Source organism: Carassius gibelio, chromosome A8 (assembly GCF_023724105.1).
Source record: "Carassius gibelio isolate Cgi1373 ecotype wild population from Czech Republic chromosome A8, carGib1.2-hapl.c, whole genome shotgun sequence".
NCBI classification, from domain to species: domain Eukaryota; kingdom Metazoa; phylum Chordata; class Actinopteri; order Cypriniformes; family Cyprinidae; genus Carassius; species Carassius gibelio.
The window spans coordinates 28,097,729-28,120,211 of NC_068378.1; the positions used below are offsets into that span (position 1 = coordinate 28,097,729).

Here is a 22,483-nt window from a genome sequence, read left to right on the forward strand (position 1 = left end):
ATGCTGATGTCTGTAGCATCTATGTTTGTATTGAATGTAGGCTACTTACTGTGCAGTTATTGCCATTAATTTCAGATGGTTACAGTTATTGTTTTCAATAGCCAAAAGCCAGTTTGGCCTATTAAATACCAAATAAACATCTTGTTTATGCATACTTTCCTTTCTTGTTTGTTGCTTAAAAAAAATAATATAATAATAATAATAATAATCGGAAATCTGTATCGGAATCGGCCAGTTTGCTTGTAAAAATAAATAAATATCGGTATCGTCTATGAAAAATCATGATCAGTGCATCCCTACTAAACACACAGTAAACATGAGATTAACTCGGAGCACACAATAGATGCTGCAGATGTGTAGAGAAACTGATTTATCCTTAAAGGAATGGTTCACTTCCAGAATGAAAAAGTAAACATGCGATTAACTCTGAGCACACAATACATGCTGCAGATGTGTAGAGAAACTGATTTATCTGTAAAGGAATCGTTCACTTCCAGAATGAAAAGTTTTTGACAAACTAACAATTGAACTTGTTTTCTACATGGAGATATTTGTATGAACTGCTGCCATAACAGTTTTGCACTATGGGAAATAAAAACAACAACCAAAGTGCTCATGATAATAGAATTGCATCAAGACACAGGATGTACTGTAACATCACTTGCTTTGGGTTTTCCTTTTTAAGATAATTCCTCGATTTCTTACAAAATCCTGTATGTTCTGTGCACTGCGTCTCACCAAAACAGGATCCTCAGCAGTTTTACACTGCTGGCATTCAGTCAGTGTGGCCAGTTTCCTTTTGCTCTGTGGTCCTTAAAATGTTTGATTACAGCTGTAACTTCAGTGTTTGACCAGGACACTTTCTGCCCTCTCCGTGTGTTTTCAGTTTCTGCCTCACTCTCACTCTCTGTACAGAAGAATACACACTTTAGTGAGTTGTAACTCTACGAGAGCTCATGTACTTACATTGATGGTGCTATTGCAATTTAAACCTCTGGTACCTTCAGGAACTTCAGTGGTGCTCTCAATGGGCATCTTCTGAACACCTGCAGACAAACAGTCATATAATGATCAGGAAACTCAGAAGTAACTCAAACAGAAAAGACATATATATACAGTATATATATTCTAATGGAATTGGCCTGTTAAACGTTAATTTTTGAAACAGTCATTTATCAGTTTTTTGCCTAAACACTAAGTATCAACATATTGGTATAGCCAGATAATACACCAATACAAAACTGATGCATCCCTAATTTGAGTAATATTCTGTTAGTAATGCTGGATTAATACAATATAAGGTAACACTTTAGAATAGGGAACACTTATGAACTATTAACTACAACTTTTCCCTCAATAAATTCCTAATTTGCTGCTTATTATTAGTAAATAAGGCAGTTGTTACATTAATGTATTGGGTAAGATTAGGAATGTAGAATAAGGTCATTTAAAATAAGGCATTAATAAGTGCTTAATTACTACTAATAATAATATGCACGCTAATAAGACAATACAGTGGTGTGAAAAAGTGTTGGTTCCTTATTTTTTTGCATGTTTATCACACTTTAATGTTTTGGATCATCGAACAAATTTAAACATTAGTCAAGGAAAACCAGTGAACACAACATGCAGTTTTTAAATGAAGGTTTTTATTATTAAGAGAAAACAAAAGTCAAAACTACATGGCCCTGTGTGAAGAAGTGTTTGCCCCTAAACCTAATAATTGGTTGGGCCACCCTTAGCGGCAACAACTGCAATCAAGTGTTTGTGATAACTTTCAATGAGTCTGTTACAGCGCTGTGGAGGAATTTTGGTCGACTCATCTAAGCAGAATTGTAATTCAGCCACACAGGAGGGTTTTCAAGCATGAACAGACTTTTTAAGGTCATGTCACAGCATCTCAGTAGGATTCAGGTCTGGACTTTGACTAGGCCACTCCAAAGTCTTCATTTTGTTTTTCTTCAGCCATTCAGAGGTGGACTTGCTGGTGGGTTTTGCATCATTGTCCTGCTGCAGAACCCAAGTTTGCTTCAGCTTAAAGTCACGAACAGATGGCCGGACATTCTCCTTCAGGATTTTTTGGTAAACAGCAGAATTCCATTTATCACAGCAAGTCTTCCAGGTCCTGAAGCAGACCATCACACTACCACCACCATATTGTACTGTTGGCATGATGTTCTTTTTCTGAAATGCGGTGTTACTTTTACGCCAGACATTACGGGACACACAACTTTTGTCTCGTCAGTCCACAGAGTATTTTCCCAAAAGTCTTGGGGATCATCAATATTTTTTCTGGCAAAACTGAGACGAGCCTTTAGTCTTTGTCTTGGAAATCTGCCATGCAGACCATTTTTGCCCAGTCTCTTTCTTATGGTGGAGTCATGAACACTGACCTTAACTGAGGCAAGTGAGGCCTGCAGTTCTCTGAATGCTGTTGTGGGGTCTTTTGTGACCTCTTGGATGAGTCGTCACTGTGCTCTTGGGGTAATTTTGGTCAGCCAGCCACTCCTGGGAAGGTTCTCCAGTGCTGTTCCACAAATTTAGCACAGTGGCTAGATGAACAAATAACCAGACGCCACCTGATTCTAATATTCCATCATTTAATAGTAATGACTTTATGAATTTCTTCACTAATAAAATAAATAACATCAGAAATACAATAACAAATGTCAATTTTACAGCGTCTAACACTTCAGTTTCATCCATCGCACCCAAATATAAACTGCAGTGCTTTACAACTATAGGACAGGAAGAGCTAAATAAACTTGTCACTGTATCTAAACCAAAAACATGTTTATTAGATCCTGTACCCAGTAAATTACTGAAAGAGTAGGCGAAAAAACGCTTCTCAATATTATTAACTCATCGTTATCTTTAGGTCACATCCCAAAACAATTTAAGATGGTGGTTATTAAGCCTCTTATTAAGAAACCACAACTAGATCCTAGTGAACTGGCAAATTATTTCAAAATCTATTTATTTAAACTATTTCAAATCTTCCATTTATGTCTAAAATTTTAGAAAAAGTTTTGTCTGCTCAATTGAGCTCCTTCCTGCAAAAAAAAAAGATCTGTATGAAGAATTTCAGTCAGGTTTCATGCCCCACCATAGCACAGAAACTGCACTTGTTAAAATTACAAATGACCTGCTTCTTGCGTCAGACCAAGGCTGCATCTCATTGCTAGTTTTACTTGATCTTAGTGCTGCGTTCAACACCATAGATCATGACATCCTCATAGATAGATTACAAACCTATACAGGTATTGAAGGGCAGGCTCTAAGATAGTTTAGATCCTACCTGTCCGATTGCTACCATTTTGTTTATTTAAATGGGGTGTTTATCATCTCATTTATCATCAGTAAAATATGGAGTGCCACAAGGATCCGTCCTAGGTCACCTTCTATTTCCAATATACATGTTGCCCCTTGGTAATATTATTAGAAAATATGGGATTAGTTTCCACTGTTATGCTGATGATACTCAGACCAGATGAAACTTCTCAATTATCTAAGCTAACAGAGTGTGTTAAAAATGTAAAAGATTGGATGACCAATAATTTTCTCCTATTAAATTCGGATAAGACAGAGATATTAATTATTGGACCAAAAAAAACAGTACATAGAATCTAGTAGATTACAATCTGCAACTAGACGGATGTACTGTTACTACTTCTACAGTCAAAAATCTGGGTGTTATATTAGACAGCAACTTGTCTTTTGAAAATCATATTTCCCATGTTACAAAAACTGCATTCTTCCATCTTAGAAACATTGCCAAGCTACGAAACATGTTATCTGTTTCTGATGCAGAAAAGCTAGTTCATGCATTCATGACCTCTAGACTGGACTATTGTAATGCACTTCTAGGTGGTTGTCCTGCTTCTTCAATAAACAAGCTACAGGTCGTCCAAAATGCAGCAGCTAGAGTCCTTACCAGGTCAAGAAGATATGATCATATTACCACAATTTTACAGTCTCTGCACTGGCTACCTATTAAGTTCCGTATCAGTTACAAATTATCATTACTTACCTATAAGGCCCTAAATGGTTTAGCTCCTGCGTACCTAACAAGCCTTCACACTACAATCCATCACGCTCCCTAAGGTCACAAAACACTGGACTTTTGGTAGTTCCTAGGATAGCAAAAACCACTAAGACTTCTTCACACAGGGCCATGTAGTTTTGGATTTTGTTTTCCCTTAATAATAAAAACCTTCATTTAAAGACAGCATGTTGTGTTTACTTTTATGTTAGTTACCTTTGACTATTATTTAAATTTGTTTGATGATCTGAAACATTAAAGTGTGACAAACATGCAAAAAAATAAATCCGGAAGGGGTCCAACACTTTTTCACACCACTGTAGTTTAGAGACCCTAAAATAAAGCGTTACCCAATAATATTTTTAACTTTTATTATTTTTAAAAAACACTTAGCTGACACATACCAGCATTACTGGAGTCTCCCGCAGCTCCAGCAAGAGCCTCATCATCAGATTCACTTTCTTCAGGATCAGCGTCATCAGAATCTGTCATGTTGATCTCATCTTCAATGAAAAATAAAACTCAGAACATGAAAAACATCTGCATTCAGAAGTCAAACACAATCACACACCATTTATAAACCATTCCTAAAGACACTACATTCTACAGTGAACACAAGACATATTTCAGAGAAGAGTTGCCTTAAACATTCCTGTGAGTTTAAAAGACCCGCTGTGCTACGCATGCTAGGATGGACGTACCTTCAATCTCAATGTTCTCCTAAAACATACATGTGATACTTTAAGAGCTACACTGTCTTTCAATAATAACTTAATGTATTTTAATGACAGGGAAGTTGTGGTCATTTAGTTAATAAGATCATTTAAAATCATAAAAGAACATTTACGTTACAGACCTTAAAAGGTACTGGTCAATATATTACTACAAATCTGTATTTAGAGCAGGGGTGTCCAGACTCTGTCCTGGAGGGCCGGTGTCCTGCAGAGTTTAGCTCCAACCCCAGACACACCTGAAGCAGATAATACTAGAAACCTCCAGGCAGGTGTGTGTAGACAAGCTGGAGCTAAACTCTGCGGGACACTGACCCTCCAGGACCAAGTCTGGACACTCCTGATTCAGACATCGACTAATATTACTGAAATTGAAAACACGTCATTAAATTACATACATTTGGTAACAGCTAAGTATATCACAGCCCATGAAGACATCAGACTTCAGAGCATTCACTGTTGCACTGAAATAACAGTTCATCTGAAACATGTGAATACCTCCTTAACTCCTTCAGCGGGGACAAAAAAGCTCTGCTCCTCATTCAACACATGCTCTTTGACAGGTGACATCTGAAAACAATGAAAAAAGCAAGGCTCATGTAGAGACGATTTCTTACAACATCAATCTAACATTTCATAAAATATGCAATGCACATTTTATTACCTACTCAACACAGTCCTGATCATCCAATAGTAACCGGTCCTTCTTCAGAGTCACCTGAAATTAAGGAAACAGAAATAAAAAAAATAAACATTCTACTGCAGACAAAGGATTCAGGGACTGTACAAATTGATAATGCACATATACTGGAGTCCATAAACACTGACTGATCACTGACACATGAAATAAAAAAATCAAATTTAAATTAAAATCAATCAATCAATCAGTCGCAGAACCTTCTCTACGTCTGTGTCTTCTGACTGGGACAGAGTATTGACTTCAAGAGTGGACGGTTCAACCACAATATAGAAAAGAACATCAAATTAGATATCTGTGACAATAAATGAGTGCATAAAATACTGATTTAAAACATTAAATTATTTTATAATCTTGCTTCTATCAATGTAATTTACAAGATTACAATATTTCAAACCAATATTTAAATTTTCAAGTGTTACCCAAGTTAATGTTCATGACTTTGTAAGTATTACATTACATGCATGTATACTGAAGTATGTCAGGTTGTGTGTATGTGTTTACACCTGTGTTACGAGGACCCTGTTCTATGAGGGCCATCATAAGAACATGGTCTTGACTTGACTGAAGAGTCTCAGTGTGTTATTAGTTTGAAAAAAGTCTGGTCTATTTGTAACCTTGTTATTACCGGGACATTGGTAACTAGACAAATGTGGACAGCTTATTTCAAGCATTTCTGTGTATGAGAAAAACTGGTGATTTGAGACACAGTGTCTGTGTTAGTTATACAGCATGAAACCAAGACTCACTTTTAACATCCACAATAATGCAGCAAACAATGTCTCTTAGAAACACATGTGGACAACGTAATCTGTTCTACTCTTTTAAGGACTAGCACAATTATTTCAAGAACTTCTTGGATACCTTTATAGCTGCTGTGCCCTGTTCAGAGTTCTTTAGGTTCTTTAGACACTGATTCTACTCAGTTATCATTTGAAAATACTGAAAGTTTTGAATAAATAATATGCAATCTTGGAGAATGTTATTTAAATAAAAAAGCCAAAATAATAATAATAATAATAATAATAATGATGATGATGATGATGATGATGATGACACAAATATGATAAAACTGCAGAATACAGTAGTATAATGCCTGACAGTAAATTTCAAACAAGGGGAACGACTTTTTACCAACTTATATTACAATATACTTAATCTAAAGGTAACAATTAGACATTTTGAATATCACATGGCCACAATGAGATGTGAATGATCCATATTTAGCCTAATATTTCACATTCACACAGCCCAATGTCATGGTGATAACTAGGGTCTTCAAATACCAGGCTTTTGTCAAACAAACGCCACACTGAAGGTGTTTCTCAATGTCAAGGATACTTCCTTAGCAGGACTGGTCCTTCCAAGTCACTTCCTTCAGAGGCTAGGTGAGGCTCCTCTTTAGCATTCGGAGAACACGTAAATGGAACAGGCTAGCAAATGCACGTCATTGCGTCAGTGAAAAGGTCAGTTTGAAGAACGCTGTGGTATAATGGTATAATATTAACGTTAAATTACTTTGGACAACTTAACTAGTTATTTATAAAAGAAATGCCGGTGACGCAACCAAGCTAACAATTGTTAAATGACAGGTCCGGTTCAGTTAGCCATCAATAACGTAATTTGTATTTGTATAAATTACAATCTTAATATGGTAGTAATTTGTACTGACAAACTTTACTTATATATTTACTACAGTTATAACAAATGGTAACGTAAATAAAAACCGTTAACACTCCGACTCTAGGATTGTGGGTGATTTGAGAGCGCGAAGGCTACACATATGCATCCTTTCCTGTGTATGGGATATTTTTCGAACGAAGGACTCAGTCCTTGGTTGAAATTCCGAGGATCCTCGACATTGGAACAGTCCTTCGATGGATGTCGATGACGTAGCATCCTCGAAATTCTGGCTTCCGAGGATCCTTCCTTGACATTGAGAAACGCCTTGAGATTCTCATATGATCTTATGATGGTCCTCATAAAACAGGGTCCTCGTAACACGGGTGTAAACACACACACAAGACCATGTTCTCATGATGGTCCTCATAAAACAGGGTCCTCGTAACACAGGTGTAAACATAGTCTTGATGTCACATTGTGTGTATGTTTACACCTGTGTTACGAGGACCCTGTTTTATGAGGACCATCATAAGAACATAGTCTTGATGTCACATTGTGTGTATGTTCTTATGATGGTCCTCATAAAACAGGGTCCTCGTAACACAGGTGTAAACACACACTCAAGACTATGTTCTTATGATGGTCCTCATAAAACAGGGTCCTCGTAACACGGGTGTAAACGAGACACTTTAAAACAACAGAGAGGTGAAACCATCACAGAGAACCACACGTCATCAACCAGAGACAGATTTAGTACACAAGACATTTTAAAGGCATAGGAAGAAAATCCTGTCATCATTTACAAACCATCAAATGGTTAGTAATGTCTTATTTTGCCCAACAAAAGATATACAGGACTGAGACAACTTAATGGTGACTATATGATGACAAAATAAATCAACTCACCTTTAAGATCAGTGATGAACCTGCCCTTGAGCCCATTCTGGTCTTTCTGTTGAAGTGAACACTGTATGGCCTCAGCTTTCTCCTTCGCCTCGCACCTTCAGCCATCCTCTGTGTCTGCTTTAATAACAATAAGAACTGTTGGCCTCCATCTGACAATATTACGTTTGTTTGTTTTCAACTTAATATGCAAACGAATAATGACAGTTCTACTGAACAGAATATATGTGTAATATGATGTATTCTGTATATCTGTATTCTACAAAGCACTATACAAATAAAGGTGATTTTACTTATTATATACAGTAAGTATTGGGAAGTGAAAAGAGCACATCTCTGTGTTTATTAATTAAACCAAGCTGAACAGTAATAATATTAAACATAACTGCCCCTCCCCTTCACAGACTGTAGCCATGACAACAGATTATTATGATGGCTAGACTGTTCTATTACTTTTACACCCTGCTGAAAAAAACAATAGAAACCATTACAGAAATTCTAATGGTTTCCATTACAAAACCATTACAAACCATCAGCAATTAACCATTAAAACCATTACCAAATGGTTTCCATTACGTAGTGTGTTTTGGGCATATTCCATTAGGATTTATTGGTTTGTATTGGTTTCCATTACAAGTTTGTATTGGTCACGATTTGCACATAATGGTTTCCATCACAGTTTTGTATTGGTTCTGATGGTTCCATTACAAGTTTGTACTGGTCTTTATTAAAACAAATTTAATGGTTTCTGTTGGTTTTGTAATGGTTTCTGTTGGTTTTGTAATGGTTCTGATGGTTCCATTACAAGTTTGTATTGGTCTTTATTAAAACAAATTTAATGGTTTCTGTTGGTTTTGTAATGGTTTCTGTTGGTTTTGTAATGGTTCTGATGGTTCCATTACAAGTTTGTATTGGTCTTTATTAAAACAAATTTAATGGTTTCTGTTGGTTTTGTAATGGTTTCTGTTGGTTTTGTAATGGTTCTGATGGTTCCATTACAAGTTTGTATGGGTCTTTATTAAAACAAATTTAATGGTTTCTGTTGGTTTTGTAATGGTTCGGATGGTTCCATTACAAGTTTGTATTGGTCTTTATTAAAACAAATTTAATGGTTTCCGTCAGTTTTGTAATGGTTCTGATGGTTCCATTGCAAGTTTGTACTGGTCTTTATTTGCATATATTTAATAGTTTTCGTTGCACTTTTATATTGGTTCTGATTTGAATGTTTAACTGATAGCTGGTAATTAGGCCATTAATTAATATAAGTAAATAATTTAAATTATTAATACAAACTGTACACAGGTATTGTCAAGAATATAATGTTTTTATTTATTTAAACTTCATACCAACCTTTCAATAGCAAACAGTTCAGGTTGTTTTGCAAAGAATTAAGAATATGCACCTAAAATCAAAATTATTCACAGAATACTCAACATAGCTGGAATTAAAACAAAACCTTGACATTACATTTTATTTTAATTATTGTTATTCATTAATGCATTATAGAAATTCAGGAACTATTAACTGTTTTTGTGGCTTGTAGCTGTCTCAGACCTGCAAAAAAAAAAGGAAAAAAAAGGGACAATTCATTAGGACAATGTACCACATTACCAGTATGTGAGATTATCCATACATATATTTATATGGCAGTCTCAAAAAAGTTATTGATTTTTCTTTCATGTCTAAAATCATTAGGATTTAAAAAAAGAAAATGTTCCATGAATATATTTTGTAAATTCCCTACCATAAATGTATCAACTTAATTTTTTATTAATAAAATGCTTTGCTCTGGATTTGAAATATTTTTCACAATATTTAGATTTTTTAGCACCATCAGATTCCAGATTTTCAAATAGTTGTATCTCAGACAAATATTGTCCTCCTAACAAACCATACATCAATGGAAAACTTATTTATTATTATTATTGAAATAAAAATCTAAAAAATAAAATAAAAACAATTATCCTTGTAACTGGTTTTGTGATCCAGCTTCACAAATAGGCTTGAATAATTACATTATCTACTTTTTATGGTACATAGTCTCTATTCACTTCGAGTCATATTAGATAATAGGTTGTAGCAATTCCATTCGGATATGGATATGCAAACACTTACCACTGACAGTTTATCTGGTTTATGTCACTGATCTCCTCATCCAGGTATTTCCGTACACTTAGGAGGCGTTTATTTCCTATAAGGTGTGACCTTTTTTCTTCAGCTTCTGAGACAGACACTCTTGTTTTGAACACACACATACACACGCACGCACACACACACACGCACACACATAAACAAAAATTGAAATTCAAGAAATGATGGACTAATCTCAGACTTTAAATCTGACCACTCTCAAGTGGAAATTAAGTAGCATATGTGACCTGTGCTGGCAAAGTTAGTCACAATGAGCAAAAATCAGTTGAGGTTTTTTTTCTCATTAAAAAGTCCTTCAGAATGATGTATAACTGTATATATATATAAAAAAAATGACTGAGCTACACCCGTTTGAAGTTGAAAGAGTTGGCAAAGTCAACTCTTTTCTATTTTCTAAAGGTTCCAAACCAAAATCACTGAGCAACATTGCATCTTTTCCTGCAGTTCTTTTCTTAATAATAATTCACTTTTTTATTTTACATCCGAACAAAAGCATTCAAGTAAGAAAAACTAATAATCAAATGTAAAATCCCTTTATTCATTACAAATAAATTAATTATTAAAACTATAAAAGCAGTTCAATTAGTCATTCTGTGTATACAGGTGCTCGTCATATAATTAGAATATCATAATTTCAATTCAAAAAGTGAAACCTGTATATTATATTCATTCATTACACACAGACTGATATATTTATTTATATCTGACAACTAAGGAAAATCCCAAATTCATTATCTTAGAAAATTAGAGTATAACTTAAGACCAATACAAAGAAAGGATTTTTGGAAATCTTGGCCAACTGAAAAGTATGAACATGAAAAGTATGAGTATGTACAGCACTCAATACTTAGTTGAGGCTCCTTTCCCCTGAATGACTGCAGCAGTGCGGCGTGGCATGGAGTGGATCAGTCTGTGGCACTGCTCAGGTGTTATGAGAGACCAGGTTGCTCTGATAGTGACCTTCAGCTCTTCTGCATTCTTGGGTCTGATATATCACTACTCAGCAGCAGTACAGTCCTTTCTGAAGCGAGACACTTCTGGTTCTGTCTGTTGTTCAAGAGTGTCTTGACACAAGGAATGCGAAGCTGAAACCCATGTCTTGCATACGTCTGTGTGTAGTGGTTCTTGAAGCACTGACTCCAGCTGCAGTCCACTCTTTGTGAATCTCCCTCACATTTTTGAATGGGTTTTGTTTCACAATCCTCTCCAGGGTGCAGTTATCCCTATTGCTTCTACACTTATTTTCTACTACATCTTTACTACTCTCTATTAATGTGTTTGGACGCAGAGCTCTGTGAACAGCCAGCCTCTTTAGCAATGACCTTTTGTGTCTTGCCCTCCTTGTGCAAAGTGTCAATGGTCGTCTTTTGGACAACGGTTAAGTCAGCAGTCTTCCCCATGATTGTGTAGCCTACAGAACGAGACTGAGAGACCATTTAAAGGAATTGCAGTTGTTTTGAGTTAATTAGCTGATTAGAGTGTGGCACCAGGTCTCTTCAATATTGAACCTTTTCACAATATTCAAATTTTCGGAGATACTGAATTTGGGATTTTCCTTAGTTGTCAGTTATAAACATCAAAATTAAAAGAAATAAAGATTTGGAATATATCAGTCTGTGTGTAATGAATGAATATAATATACAAGTTTCACTTTTTGAATGGAATTAGTGAAATCAACTTTTTGATGATATTCTAATTATATGACCAGCACCTGTATTTATCAGGATATATATATATATATAACTGTAATTTGAATGTCGGATTGAAATGAACACTGTTATTAGAGTAGTTAATTGTTAGCATAAGTGCGGCTAATAATAATAAAAAAATAATAATAATTAGCATGTTTTTGTGTTTTGCTTTGGTACTGAAATTGGTACTGTGACAACACTAATAGTTAGACCTCGATTAATGTGTTCAGGTGCACTGCAGGTTGGAGCAAAACTCTGCATGTAAGTGGACCTTGAGAGACAATGTTGAGATCTCCTGCAATATGTTCTGAGCATGCACTATAAAGAGACAGAATGACTTACAACACTGGTGTCCAGTCCTGGGCTGGAGGACCACCGTTCTGCAGAGTTTCTGCTGATCCTTGATCAGCTGCTCAGGTCCGCTTAACTGGGGTTGGAGCTAAACTCTGAAACAAGAGAAGACAACCAATATTATGAAGTTAAAAAAAAAAAATGATTCAGAAATATGCACAACGTTTGAAAATGCACAAAGATGAGAAGAAAGTTATGTGTTTAATGAGAACTTTCCACTGAAGAATAAGAAGCAATATTAAGTCACAGATGCATTTTTATTAATTCTTATTAATATTGTTTAAATATGTTACAGTAACCTTGTGCTTTATCAATGATTTTCAGTCTCTGAAATAGAAAAGATCTATCAGTGCTGAATGGCATCATACATACATCATATGTAATGATATTTAACAAGAGTTCTAACACTGTGTCGTCACTGGACAGCACAACAAAATACAACAGAGCCTTTTATAATCAGTGATGCTCTCTACACTGGATGCGGCACGAAACAACAAATCACAGACGGTGATCTGATGCCTTTTCCTATTTATGATGTACTGACACAAAGTTTAAATGATTTTTAACAGTCACTTTGGTGTGAGAGTGTGTAGCTTGGAGATAGAGATGTTTTTATGTTTCTGAAATAAGTCTCATGTACACTAAGAAAACTGCATTTATTTGATCATAAATAAAAATGGTAATGTTGTGAAATATTAGTACAATTTCAAATAACTGCTTTATATGTGAATATTTTGTACAATTTTATTCTTGTTTTCACAAAGCATGATTTCTGAAGGATTGTGTGACACTGGAGACTGATGCTGAAAATTCAGCTTTGATCACTTATTAAAACAAACTTAAATAGAAAATAGTTATTAAAAAAATGGTAATTTCACAATTTAACTGTATTTTAATCAAATAAATGCAGCAGTGGTGAGCATAAAAGATGTCTTTGAAATACATGACAAATCTGACCCTTACATTTTTGAATGGTGTATGTTTGACGAATTGCTTACTATTCATGGTTCATAATGTCTAAAAATGTTCTTCGACAGGAGATATGACTCTAGAGCACAGCCATCAGCATGGAAGAACCTAGGAACATAAGCACTGTCACAGAGACAACAATATTTATTATACAATGCCAGGTATAAGGCATATACTATAGCAGAGGTGAAATGCAGAAGAAAAAAAAAATAATTCACAGAATATATAATTTATATAATCATTTACAATAAATATATATATATTTTAGTTTTACTTATTTAGTAATGCTCCTACAGCGTGGACATCAAAATGTGTATGTTTTCATCCTCTCTGTCAGCAGCTCCCTTCAGAAATGTTAAAATCAGGAACTTCTCCTGCGTCATACAGGTTTTTTTCTGGCACTTCTGAAATCACAGAACAAGTTTGTATTTATGTGTTTACCATGAAAGATCAAAACCTGAAGGTTTCAGTCCATTTTCACGCACTATGTAAGTGATGTAACGTTATCCGGTTACGTTAGTGCACATTTTAGGATTAAACAGTGGATACTTTTAAGGTTAAATTAATTCGGTTAAGTTACTTCCATTCATCCATTGATATAGATGGAGAGAGAGAGAGAGAGACAGAGAGAGAGAGAGAGAGAGAGAGAGAGCATCTACACACAAGATGACATTAAAAGCCCAAACTTTTGCTTTAAAAGAAAGACCCAGTAACTTAACTGAATGTTGTGGGATTCCAATAAAAGACCATATTACTTATTTAGGAATTAAGATATGCAAAGACCAAAAAGAAAGGATAAATCTTAATTACATTCCATTAATTAATAAAGTTCAAAAGAAATTCAACATTTGGCTAATGAGAGACCTATCTCTAAATGGAAGAGTTTTATTATCCAAATCTGAAGGTTTATCTAGACTAGTATACATTGCAATGGCTATAGACATTCCAAAACGTATTATTAATGCAATAAATAAATCTATATATAATTTTATTTGGAAAAATAAACTTCATTATTTGAATAAAAAAACACTTTGTAATCCAATTAACCAAGGTGGGCTAAATGTACTTGATTTTGAATTGTCTAACACTATTTTTAAAATCAAGTGGATACAATATTATATTCGTTCAAAAAATAAACTATGGTATTACATCCCTAATATTATTTTTAAAAATGTAGGTGGCATTGAATTTCTTCTTAATTGTAATTTTAATATTAGTAAGCTCCCCATAAAACTTTCCAATTTTCACAAGCAGGCATTGTTGTCATGGATGATTATATACAAACACAATTTTTCCCCTCACAAATGCTTAATTTGGAACAATAAATATATTACACACCAAAATAAATCTCTCTTTTTAGTTAATTGGTTTAGAAACGATATTTTGTTGGTTTCACAACTTTTAAATAGTAATGGTCAGGTTCTTACCTATTTAGAATTTCTAGAAAAATTTTGCTTCTATATACATATCAAAGAGTACAAGATGGTAATAAATTCTATTTCCTCAGAGCTTAGGAAATTATTAGAAAATGATGTAGATCACAAACCAAATTTAGATTTTAGTCTTAAATTGGAAGGTATAAATATAAAAGAAAAAAAATGTAATAATAATTTTCTTAGAATGATCTGTCGAATTTCCTGTGTCCCTTTAGCCATTGGTTTTTGGAGATCACAATTTCAAGATATTAATTGGAACGAGACTTTTAAGATCTCAAGACGGTTTTGTATAACAAATAAAGTTAGAGAGGTATCATTTAAAATTGTTCATCGTATTTATCCTGTAAAAGAGGTAATTGCAAAATTTTGTAAAGACATTGACTTGAAATGTGCTTTCTGTGATGAGAAAAATGAGAGTATTGAACATTTATTTTATGATTGTATCTATACAAAATTATTTTGGTGTGATCTGTTTTTTTTTGTTAAGCAAAGCACGAACATAGAATTAGAACTCAAACAAAAGGATGTTTTATTTTTTTATGAGTATGCTGTTGATTTCAAAATTTGGTATATTGTAAATTTGCTCATTATATATGGAAAATTCTTTATTCACAAATGTAAATGGGCGGGGAAAAAACCTAATTTTACTCACTTTAAAATAGAAATAGGTCACTATCTGTATACATTAAAAGAAACAAGAAATAACAAAGCAAAAATAACTGTAAATTATTTTAAAGCCCTAAATCTTGTTTTTGAATAATTTGTATTTATTTATGTATTTTATTGTTTCATTTATTATTGTTTATATTTTGATGTAATTGATACGTTATTGCCCTTGTATGTTCTTGTTCTAAAACTGCAATAAAAAAAAAAAAAAAAAAAAAAAAAAAAAAAAATTCCTTGATTAATAAAAACTTCCGCTACTCACAAAAAAAAAAAAAAAAATAAAAAAAAATAAAAAATAAAAAAAATAAATAAAAGCCCAAACTTAATAAATAAGAGCTCATGTCTATCGTTACCTCTTGTATGTAGCCTTACCTTTGAGATGCTAACGGACTTTTTCTGACGACGCTAAACCATTTCTATAAAGTAAATATTAAACGATATAATGTATAATTTACATGAAATAAAGTGTCAGGAACACTTTAATGTACTATTTGTGTAATTTAATAGACTAAACTTACCTAAAAAAAAAAGTGAAACCACATTGAGTGTCAGCGATCAGCTGCTTGACGGTTGGGCTGCCGCCTCGTTTCCATGGTGACGTCCTCCGCTCCAGTTCTGCGCGCGCGCACATTACAGCACGTGGAAGTCACGCAGAATTTCACTGTTATTTCACATCTATTTTTGGGCTAAATTTGGACCAAATCCGACAGACAAAACAAAGGCCAACTTTTCAAGTCAATTTTGAAGGCCATGACGAGTCGAGGTGATTTATAAAAAAAAAAAAAAAAAAAACATTAAATGAATTAAAAATAACCTTTCCAAATGACGTATGGTGGCAATCCAAGACACTACATACCACCAATAGAAGAAAGCAGTTTACCAATAGAGACCCACAGGGACCATTACTGTGACCATTACAACCAACATAATTCCCATTATAACCATTAAAACCATTACAAATTTTGTAATAGTTTCTATTGTTTGTGTGTTCATTTTTTTTCAGCAGTAGCCTACCCACTAAGACCATTACAGTTTTCCAAAGAAACCACTAAATTTATTGGAGTCATAATGGTTTCTACTGGTGTCCAGTAGATACCACTAGAAGTTTCTAAAGGTGTTCTATTGGTCCTTAATGGTATCCAATAGACAATACACGCCACCAATAGAAGAAAGCAAATTACCAATAGAGACCCACAGAGACCATTACAGTGTCCATTAAAACCATTAGAATTCCAATAAGAACCATTAAAACCATTACAAATTCTGTAATGGTTTCTATTGTTTTTTTCAGCAGGGCAGTTATACTGTGAACGAAAAGAAGTTAAACTGACAAGCATTGTTGATTCTTGTTTGATGTTACTCTTAATAGAGGACACTTAGTGTAAACACGCTAGCGCCATTAGCATCACGCGCTAGCTGCTTTCTAAAGAGCACTGAAGACACTCACGAACAAGCCAAACTGAGCCACAAACTCTCAGAGAAACGATTTAACAGCAGTATTACTCACCTTTCATATAATAGTTGTCTCCAACAGCTTCACACCGCAGATGTCTTCACTTCAGGTGCACAGATTGCGTCCGGTCCAAACAGGAAGTTACAAACCGACACCCTTGCCTCGCTGATTAGAGCACGAGTATACGGGATTTATAATAATAATAATAACAATAATAATAATAATAATATATTTAAATAACCATCTATGAAACGTTACATTAATAGCGTTACATCAATATACTGATATTAAACTGAGTAATTACAGCTTTGAAGTCACATTCATACTTTATATGATGATATTTAAGGAATATGTTTAATTGCACGATCATTATGCATTTATATAATCATATACAATCGATAAATTATAGCAAAAAAGTGTTTAAATAATTACCAAACTGCATTAACTTACTTGTACGGAGCTATTAGCGGCAGAATGTAGCCCCGCCCACCGCCGCCATTTTGTTTTCGCGATTTCCCGCCCTCCGGTGCCGATCTAGCCAATCAGCGGCCTCCAAACTTACACAAGTGTAAAATATGCAAATTTTCGATGACGCGGATGCAGTACCGGGTCCGGGCTGCAGGGGCGCACTCCCGAGTTCGGAGGATACACAGTGTATAGTAAAATTTCAGGGTTTTGTGGTATATTAAGACATGGCGCGAAAATTTGAGAGGGAGCTTCTGGGACATAGAGAAAGGCATATACACTGTCGGAATTATAAGGACATGGGCCCTGTCCTCATAAACCCAAATGTCCCTGTAATGCTGGTGCGTATTCAGGTTAAAAGTCCTTGTAAACCACAAAAACCAACACAGAGACACACACACAGACACACACACACACACACAGAGACACACACACAGACACACACAGAGACACACACAAAGAGTCATACACACACACGCACTCTCACACACACACGCATTCACACACACACACACGCACACACATGCACTCTCACACACACACAGACACATGCACACACACATGCACACACTCTCACACACACGCACACACACACACACACACACACAGAGACACACACACACACACACACACATTTAATTACACATACTCACACACTCACACACACACACGCACACACACACTCACAGACACACACACTCACACACAAACGTGTGCGTGCAAGCATAAATAAATTAATCATAGAAATGTAAAACTAAACTAATTAAATAGAGTTGCACAATTCATCAAAAAAAAGCACAATATGGTTAGGTGAGGAAATCATGGGGTCATTTTCATTTTTGGGTGAACTGTCCCTTTAAATGAGATCAGAGAATCATGCAGATGTCTTTAAATGAAGTAAATATTCATTAAATTAAACATCTTCAAGTAAAGATTCCAGCTGACAGGGATTCGGCTGAAACATCTAGTGATCAGCTCCACACAATAAACAAGAAGAACAGACTGGAAACACTGATGACATCATCCTGCACTCGTGGGCGTGTACTGGAGTTTGTCCAATCAGATGAGCTGTAGGATGAGAACGTTGCTCTCTGACCTATGATTGGAAATAGTGAGTAGATAATCATGTTTGTAACTGTCCTGTGTGTGTGTGTGTGTGTGTGTGTGTGTGTGTGTGTGTGCAGAACGGTCATCTGGAGTGTGTGCGCTGGATGGTGAGTGAAACCGAAGCCATCGCCGAGCTCAGCTGCACTCGTGAGCATCCCAGCCTCATCCACTACGCCGCGAGACACGGACAGGTGAGCGTCACACACACACACACACACATGCAGACGATCCCCGATCATGTGACTGACCGCCGCACACGTGTGTGTTGCAGGAGCGTGTTCTGCTGTGGCTGCTGCAGTTCATGCAGGAGCAGGGCATCTCTCTGGACGAGGCGGATCAGAACGGGAACACGGCGGTGCATGTGGCGGCTCAGTCCGGACACCTCAGCTGCGTTCAGGTCTGAGAGAGAGAGAGACAGGAAGCAGCTCTCCTCCCGTTTCCTGTTGCTCTGCCGTGCTGAGAGACGCAGGATTGTTCTGTTCGCTTACACACAGAAAGAAACACACTGGCTCTCATTCACTGACCACACACACACACACACACACACACACATCAAAACGATTTCCTACTTAACATTTCTGGTGTTCATGTGATGTGTTTACTGCCATTCAAATGATTGGAATAAGATTTTTAGTGTTTTTTAAAGAAGTTTCTATTGCTATACAGTAAAACAGTGAAATATTATTCTAATGTAATCATCTGTTTTCTGTGTGAATCTGTGTTAAAGTGTAATGTATTTCTGTGATGCTCCGCTGTATTTCCAGCATCATTCCTCCAGTCTTCAGTGTCACATGATCTTCAGAAATCAGAGTAATATGATGATTTACCGCTCAAGAAACATTTCTGATTATTATCAGTGTTTAACACATTAATATTTTTGTGGAAACTGATGCATTTTATTTTTTAGGATTCACAGAACTAACTTTACTGTCACTTTTGATCAATTTAATGCATTCTTGATTAATAAAAGTATTAATTTACTGACCCCAAATATTTGAACGGTGGTGTATAATGTTACAAAATATTACCATTTCAAATAAATGCTGTTCTTTTGAGCTTTCTGTTCATCTGTGAATCCTGAAATATAAAATGCATCAGTTTCCAAAATAAATTCCAAACCCATTATCATATCTGTGAACAAACACACGTGTTCACTGGTTATTATGGTAATGTGACGTCTCTGTGGTTCAGACTCTGGTGGAGTACGGCTCGAACGTGACGGTGCAGAACCAGCAGGGCGAGCGGGCGTCCCAGAATGCCGAGCGGCAGGGTCACAGCACCTGCTCCAGGTACCTGGTGGTGGTGGAGACCTGCATGTCTCTGGCCTCGCAGGTGGTCAAACTGACCAAACAGCTGCAGGAGTAAGAGCCTTCGTCCAGCTGATGAGTGTTTGACCGCTGCGAGCGCTGACTGACCTGAGCCTGTGTTTCTGACCCTGACAGACAGACCACGGCTCGAGTCGCTCTCCAGAACCAGCTCCAGACGCTGCAGACCCACAGACCGCCGTCACCCAGGTCTGACCCAGACGCTTCCTCATGACCCTCACTAATGACCCTCAGTAATGACCCTCAGTAATGACCCTCACTAATGACCCTCACTAATGACTTTCAGCAATGCCTGACCAACACGAGCGGAAACGGATGAATAAATCAAAAGTAGAGCTGTACATCTAATCAGATGGCAATATGAAAAGTATGGTCAGAAACTCAAAGATCTTCTTAACAATCCGACAAAATAAAAGTTTGGTTTAACTTGAAGAAATTATGACAGACATTCTGTATATTGCTATTGCACAGTAGAATGTATTTAGTAGGAACAAAAGTGTTAATATTATTAATAAAAATAATGCAATTTATTAAAACACACAGAAACTCAAAGGTCTTCATAACAATCCGACAAAATAAAAGTTCAATTTAAATTGAAGAAATTGACAGAAATATATAATCTACATCTTAAAGTACTAGTAATAATGATGATAATTTTTCATTTTGGTAAGGAATATCACACCATTTTTAATCATGTTTTAATTTAAACAGTTATATTCAATTTGATTGCAATTTACAAGATTAATTAAATTGTAATAGTTATATGTTTATGTTATATGTATACATTTGTATGAAATAGTAAAACGCACATTCCTGATAAAAACTAACATAACGAGTTGAAACACATTTCAAAGAGCACTTTTATTGTTAACATATATTAATAAATCAAAATAAAGTAAAAAAAACTAATTGCACGTAACTTTTCGTTGAAAAATTTATTTTAAAAACAAACTGAAAACACTGAAAAATAAAACACATTTTTAATAAGGCATGTTATTGTTAAAATATTAATAAATTAAGAACTTTGATGAATTCAGCTGATTTGATGTCCCTTTTTATTATTAAAATAAGCCATTAAAATGGAATGCAAAAATAAAATAACAAAACAAAAAACACAAGATTAGGAGAAAATAAAACATTTTTCATAAAGCACTATTGCTGTTAAAAATTTACATTTTCATGAATTCAACTGGTTAGACATAATTTTTTTAAATACATTTAAATAAACTAAAAAAGTCCAGCAAAATTACAACAGATAATAAAAAATAAAACACCTTTTATGCAGCACCTCTTATTGTTAAAATTGTAATACATTATTAAATCGTTAAACCTTCATGAACTGAATTAATTAGAAATAATTTCAGTTACTAAAATTGAATGAAACCACTAAAAATTTGAATTTGGTAAAAATAGAACATTTCATAAGATGCTATGATTTTTTAATATTTAAATTGAGTTGATTAGACATCTTTGTCAGTTATTAAAAGTGAATGAAAGCAGTAAAGCCCAGTGTCAGAAGCGTTTCCTCCGTAGATGTGTGTGTGTCTCACAGACGTCTCTCTCCGTCTCCTGCAGCTCATGGACTGAGATGAATCTCACGGATGAAGCGGCTTCTGATGGAAAAGAGGCGGAGCCAGGGGCGGGGCCTGGAGCTGGACCAATGAGACGGCTGGGGCCAGGCGAGAGGCGGGAACTCAAGCAGATCGTGCAGCGTTCGCTCAGCGAATCAGACGGAGACGCTGTGTATCCTGCGAACGAGTCGAAGCAGCCCAGACCCGAGCGGCCCACACAGCTGCCCATCACACAGCCCCACGTCTCCTTCACACACAGGACTTCCAGATCCGTGAACGTTTGCAACCCGTCTCCGTCGTCAGACCAGAGCGACCCGGAAACCAAGACAGAGTTGACGGGAGAGATCCCCGACGGACAGAAGCTCACCACGAGTCCCAAAAGTGCCCTCAAGTCTCCGTCCTCTCGCAGAAAGACCTCGCAGAGCCTCAGACTGAGAGTCACGTTTGACGAGCCGCCGCCGAAAGATGGAGCTGCACCCGACGCCAGAGTCCAGCCCGGGAAAGACAAGCCGGAGTCCAGCAGACGGGCGTTCGGCACGCTCCGATCCTTCATGGAAACCCTCAGCGGAAACCAGAACAACAACAACAACAGCAGCGCGTCCAAACACCCCGGGACGCCCGGAAAGAAGAGCAAGAGCAAGACCAGCGCTGCTTAAATCACAAGCTTAACACACTTTCTGACAGTTTTGAAATACTGTGATTTTCTACAGATCTATTGATCAGAAACAGGCAGAGAACGAACGATTCGGTGCGGCGCCTTCAGTTTCTGATTGATTTGATAACTCTAATACTTTTATAAGTCGTCTGTATTGTTTTGAGTTAAAGTATGGATTTATAATTTAACTATCATGTTTGAATGCAAGAAGATTATATTATTGGAATCATTGGTGATTAAAATAAAGAGGTTTTCAGCTGATCTGATGCCGTCAGACGAGGAGAGAAGCGCTCAGTTAATGAATCAAGAAAATATTCCATCCTTCCACAAATAAAGGTTAATCTGGAACAGAAAGTCCTCAGTTTAAACAAAATAAATGAAGAATGGCTTTGTTTTTCATTTCAAGTATCTAAACATCATTAACTGAAAAGAGAATCGTTTGAGATGCAAAAGTGTTAGAAGACGAATGAAATAAAGCAAGTTTATGACAGATAACAGTCAGGGGGAAATGAAAACCCTCTGAATGAAGTGGATGTTTAGCTCACTGACAGATCTGTTCTTGTTTCAATCATAAACTCACTTCATTTTGATCAGTTTAGCAGAAAACTAGACGTCTTGTTGTTTGTGACGTAAACAGAAACCCTGTT

General features: G+C 35.8%; 1 protein-coding gene and 2 long non-coding RNA genes across 3 annotated transcripts in view; 1 reads left to right on the forward strand and 2 right to left on the reverse strand.

Moving 5' to 3' along the window:
• The window catches only part of LOC128019114 (synphilin-1), a 32,031-nt gene extending 9,934 nt beyond the window's left edge, over positions 1–22,097 (forward strand). Inside the window, exons 6-10 of the mRNA XM_052605164.1 lie at positions 18,363–18,476; positions 18,557–18,682; positions 19,477–19,646; positions 19,728–19,799; positions 21,186–22,097. Of these exons, the coding sequence (XP_052461124.1) occupies positions 18,363–18,476; positions 18,557–18,682; positions 19,477–19,646; positions 19,728–19,799; positions 21,186–21,837 (1,134 nt within the window). The 3' untranslated portion in view covers positions 21,838–22,097. The remainder of the gene's footprint in view (positions 1–18,362; positions 18,477–18,556; positions 18,683–19,476; positions 19,647–19,727; positions 19,800–21,185) is intronic.
• Positions 790–17,376, reverse strand: LOC128019115 (uncharacterized). The gene is made up of 8 exons (XR_008185071.1): positions 17,164–17,376; positions 16,768–16,878; positions 8,000–8,116; positions 5,438–5,491; positions 5,272–5,343; positions 4,447–4,545; positions 1,002–1,046; positions 790–907 (listed from the first exon to the last, which is right to left on the reverse strand). It is a non-coding gene; the product is annotated as an uncharacterized LOC128019115 (long non-coding RNA).
• Positions 10,129–15,957, reverse strand: LOC128019116 (uncharacterized). Its single transcript, XR_008185072.1, has 6 exons — positions 15,779–15,957; positions 15,633–15,676; positions 13,433–13,562; positions 13,188–13,281; positions 12,181–12,284; positions 10,129–10,231 (listed from the first exon to the last, which is right to left on the reverse strand). It is a non-coding gene; the product is annotated as an uncharacterized LOC128019116 (long non-coding RNA).
• Positions 22,098–22,483: the final 386 nt, after the last annotated feature.